The sequence below is a fragment of the Monopterus albus genome, unplaced genomic scaffold, assembly GCF_001952655.1.
Source record: "Monopterus albus unplaced genomic scaffold, M_albus_1.0 scaffold306.1, whole genome shotgun sequence".
Classification (NCBI taxonomy): domain Eukaryota; kingdom Metazoa; phylum Chordata; class Actinopteri; order Synbranchiformes; family Synbranchidae; genus Monopterus; species Monopterus albus.
In genome coordinates, this window is record NW_018128186.1 from 627,324 (window position 1) to 631,779 (window position 4,456).

The 4,456-nt window shown below is 41.7% G+C and overlaps 1 protein-coding gene across 2 annotated transcripts in view; it reads left to right on the forward strand.

Annotated features, from left to right (window-relative positions):
* Positions 1-2,550: 2,550 nt before the first annotated feature.
* chsy1 (chondroitin sulfate synthase 1) overlaps positions 2,551-4,456 on the forward strand; it is a 73,400-nt gene continuing 71,494 nt past the window's right edge. Inside the window, exons 1-2 of one of the 2 annotated variants that reach the window (XM_020623630.1) lie at positions 2,555-2,894; positions 2,994-3,356. In XM_020623630.1, the coding sequence (XP_020479286.1) occupies positions 3,049-3,356 (308 nt within the window). In that variant the 5' untranslated portion in view covers positions 2,555-2,894; positions 2,994-3,048. Of the gene's footprint in view, positions 2,895-2,993; positions 3,357-4,456 lie in introns of both variants that reach the window. The other variant, XM_020623631.1, reaches the window with a different exon arrangement.

Consider the following 4,456-nt stretch of genomic DNA (forward strand, 5'->3'; position numbering starts at 1 on the left):
GGGTGTGTAGGAAAGCTGCCTCCATCCTCAAAGATCCCACCCACCCCCAGCACAGACTGTTTGCCTCCCTACCCTCTGGTCGGAGGTTCAGAAGTGTGAAATGCAGGACCTCCAGACTGAAAAACTCTTTCTTTCCCTCTACCATCAGATTCCTAAACAGCTGAGGAGTTTATTACCAGGAAGTACATGACGTACTGTTGACCTGTACTGTTTACATTCTCAGTTTGCACATGCATAATTGCACAGACTGTTGACTGCTGCACATGCTGCTCCCATGCAGCGTACATTCTCTTATTATATTCTTATATATTTTTATTATATTGCTGCATTTGCTGCTTAAAGTGCCTTAGATTTTGTGTTACTTATTTATCTACTTTATATTTCATTTGTATTTTGTGGCATTCATGTGGACATCAAAGTAAGAATTTAATTATACAAAGAAACACATTTCCTAACTGTGCATATAAGTGTAAAGAAACTGCCAATCAAAATCAAACAATCAGTGTGTTCAATTTAATCTTGAATATTTCATTTAATTTAATTAGCAGATTGGGTAACGTTCTTGTACCTTCTAGAGGAGGTATCTGTGTAGAGCAGCTGCCAGAGGGGTTCTTGCAGGTTTTCATACAAGGAGATCCACACGGCATGTAGTGCCATTCACATTCACCAGGGGGATTGTAGTAGTCACAAAAAAGAGCTGGAAAATTTGACAATGCAACATTATTTTGATGAAGATAATACCCATAATGCCCACTGTTTCAGATTGAAGTAAAAATTAAGAGGTCATACCACATGTGTTTTTCTTCTCAACATGGCAGTGGTATGCTTTGGAGTCTAGCAAAAATCCTTTTAAAATAGCTTTCATTTTAATTTTCTTTTTGGTAGTAACTAGTCACCTGGCTCATTGGAGAGGCACACAAGAACAAGGAACATCTAGCAGCACTGTGGGGTCGACCTCACAAATGCATGTAAGTCCTGTACTGGATGGAGTAGTCCTGTTCTGTACATGTGAACTGGACTGACTTGACAGTAGGTTTTTTGGAATATTGTAACTCCGAACTGCATTGTTTTCAGACTGACATCTCTTTTAAAGGGTGATAACTAGTTGCTTCACTTCCATCTGCCTGTTTTTCCTTGTGATGAACATATTGGTCAAGGCAGTTTAAGAGCGCATGACCACCATCAGGGCTTTCATGAATGACTTCACAAATGGGCTTTAAAAAAACAAAACAAACACCTGGGCAAGAATGAGCTTCAGCACTGGAATCCAGGTCCCCAATGTTGTTGACAGGCAGAGAAAAAAAGGAATACACATGCAGCTTAAGTCAAGGACAACCAAATATAGTGTAGCCTATACTGTAACTTCAATATTAGTGACAGTTATAGTTATTATTGTTGTTGTTACTGTTGTTGTTATTGTAAAGGCTTTAATGACCACCACAGAGAGCAACCCAAGTTTATAGACTACTAATTTATCTTAATCTTGCAGATTGTCCTGTGCAGGAGGATTTACCTCTATAACACGAATGCAGCATCGTCAGCTCTAATGGATTCAGCCAGAGCCCTTAATATAGAGGAGTTGCGACATTTACGGGTCAAAAAGGTCAGTGGGGCCAATAGTATGCGGAAAACACTGTGGCAAAAGCTTTTTGAGTGGCAGCGCTGAATTTGAAAACTGTGGACCACAGAAACTTAAAAACACATCTAAAAAGAGGAGAAGCAAATGGATTACTGCAATTCCCAGCAACATTTACTTTACCATTTCCCTGTTTAAAGTTGTAGTAAAATAAACATATTAGTAGAAACGTGTCCACATAAAAGCAGAATGGCCATTGCTGTCCTCATCATTTTAATTTCACCCACAATTTCTGCCTTGAAACATGGCCAAGCGCCAAGGGTTTTGTATGCCTTCAGGCTTCGCTAAATTCAGTAGATAGCTCGGCTACTTTAGCTAGTTAGTTAGGTACCTAATCTTTTTAAGTGATACAATATTCGAGAGACAAGGTTGTAAAATGTGTTTTGGCATGTCGCTGACTTAAAAATGTCACACGTACAAATATTGATATTGATTTCAACTTTTTTAGAAGACAGCAGACAAGTCAATATAAGTGTATGGCACTGCTCCTAATATTTGGAACTATTCAGTGTTCCCATGACCCACCATTAGTGTTAAAACAAAACAAACAAAAAACCCAATCAAACGGTCTTGTATAGTGATTTTCTACGCTTCATAGCACACTCCAAGTGCTTTCACACAATTTGGCCATTCACCCAATCACACGTCTAAATTACAGAGGACAGTTTTATCCAAAATTTAAATTACAATTTTAAAATTAAAAATAACCATGGAAAATGAATCATTCCAAAAGGAAAGTGAAAATTGAAATTGCACGTTGAACTGAAATATCAATAACAGAATGGATAAGATCAAATATAAATGCTCAGACTGAAAGTTAATGGGAAAACTTGTACCAAACAAACAAACAAACACACGAAAACAAGTAATAATAATAATAATAATAAAGCCGCCCTTATTGAGTCAGCGGAGATGTCGTCACCCTCTTTCTTAATCCACTCTGGATTCAGCCAGCCAGTCAGATCGCTTCTACGGAAGTTCCGTTGGGTCAAACCACTGTTAAACCCTTCGCTAACAGGGATTGAGACAGTCCGACATTCTTCGAGTGATGAGATAATGGCGAGAATGGGGTCACTATTTAAAGCAAAGAAAAGAGCTGCTGCTTTTGTTGATTGGCTTTGAGTTTTATCCGTGATCGACAGTGACGGACATCTTGTTGAACTGAGGAAGTCGCTTCAGAGAACGGCTCAGGTGGCGACTTCAAGGAGACTGCTGTGATGCTACGTAGGCAACTAGAAGAAAAGGGCTTTTCTGCTGAGTATGTGTTTGAGCCCGGTTGTCTAGAGACACGGGAGCTTTGCCCATCCGTTTTTTGGTAGTTGTATTTATTTATTTCTTCTTTGCTTTGTTTTCATAGCTGCGCTGTGTAGAATACCGTGCGGATACACGGCGAGCTGTTGAAGTTTTGGGGAATGGCAGGTCGAAGCCGAAGAGCATGGTTTAGTGTTTTGTTGGGACTGGTTGTCGGGTTCACACTGGCTTCCAGACTCATTTTACCGAGGACGACAGAGTTGAAGAAAGCCGGACAAAATCGAAAGGCAAACCCTGCAGGCTGTGGGTTAAACCGAGATCCCAGGAAGGAATACGGCGCAGTGTTATGGCCGCAAGATAACGGTTCACCGGCGACCGAGAAGCCTGGTTCCCGGTCCAATAATTTCCTGTTTGTTGGCGTCATGACTGCCCAGAAGTACCTGAACAGCCGAGCTGTGGCGGCATACAGGTATGTGATGCGTCGTAGAAGTATGCAGATTCGCTTGCTACTTAGCCTTTCCACTTTCCGTCAGCCATGGGAGGTAACGGTCCATCAGTGTCAGTTTGTAGCCGTAGCACTTTAATGCGAAGGCGACCTGGACAGACATACCAGTGGAAACATGTTCATCTGGTGAGCTAGCTACCATGAGTCATTTCGATTTTTTTTTTTTTTTTAAAGCTTTTTGTCCTCGGTCCACAGTGACTACTACGACCCAGCCCATAGCGCGATTTCTTGTTGAAAAGGGATTTTTAGAACCATAAAACTGACCAAATGAGGTATTGCGTGAAATATTGTAGCATACAGACATGTAGAGAAGACTGGAACCGCCTGGTGATTCGTTAGAATCTTCCCATGCTTTACCAAGTGACGTTAACTGTTAGCCAGGTTGTGTACATCTGTCATGAAACCCCTGTAACACCTCTCAACATAACGGACTGACCAGACACGGTCCTGGCACTAGGTAGGCTGTCTGCTAAGCGTGGCCCGTGTGTGGCAGCGGGAGCTACGTGTGACTGCGGTCCACTCCAGCCTCTGCCCTGTTGAGTCACTTTGGGGCGTGAGAATGTTAATATTGCACTTAGTTTGAGAGCATGAGAAATATTAAACATATTGTGCCTTTCGTTGAAGCTATATGATAAGACTACGCAGTGGCGAAGCCAGACAGTTTTCATATACTGTATGGTGGCCAGCCTGCAGCTCAGGAAGCCAGGGCTTTGGGCTGGTACAGTAATTAATATTTTATTCATACGTACGTGTGTGTGTTATGGCGCTGTACAGATGTTTGCCTCTGGCCAAAACTATTATGTTTAGTGTGTGTGTGTTTACTTACATTATAGGGACAAAAACATGTTAACAGGGTTAACACACTCACATTGTGGGGACTCGGCCATCCTTGTGCGAACCAGAGGGTGGTCTTAGGAAATCACTGAATCTTGGGGTGACAACATGGTTTAAGGTTATGGTTAGGTTTGGGTCAGGGTTAGGTTTAGGCAAGTAGTGGTTCTGGTTAAGGTTAGGGTTAGTCTACAGGAAATGCATGTAAGTCAATGTAAAGTCCCCATGGGACT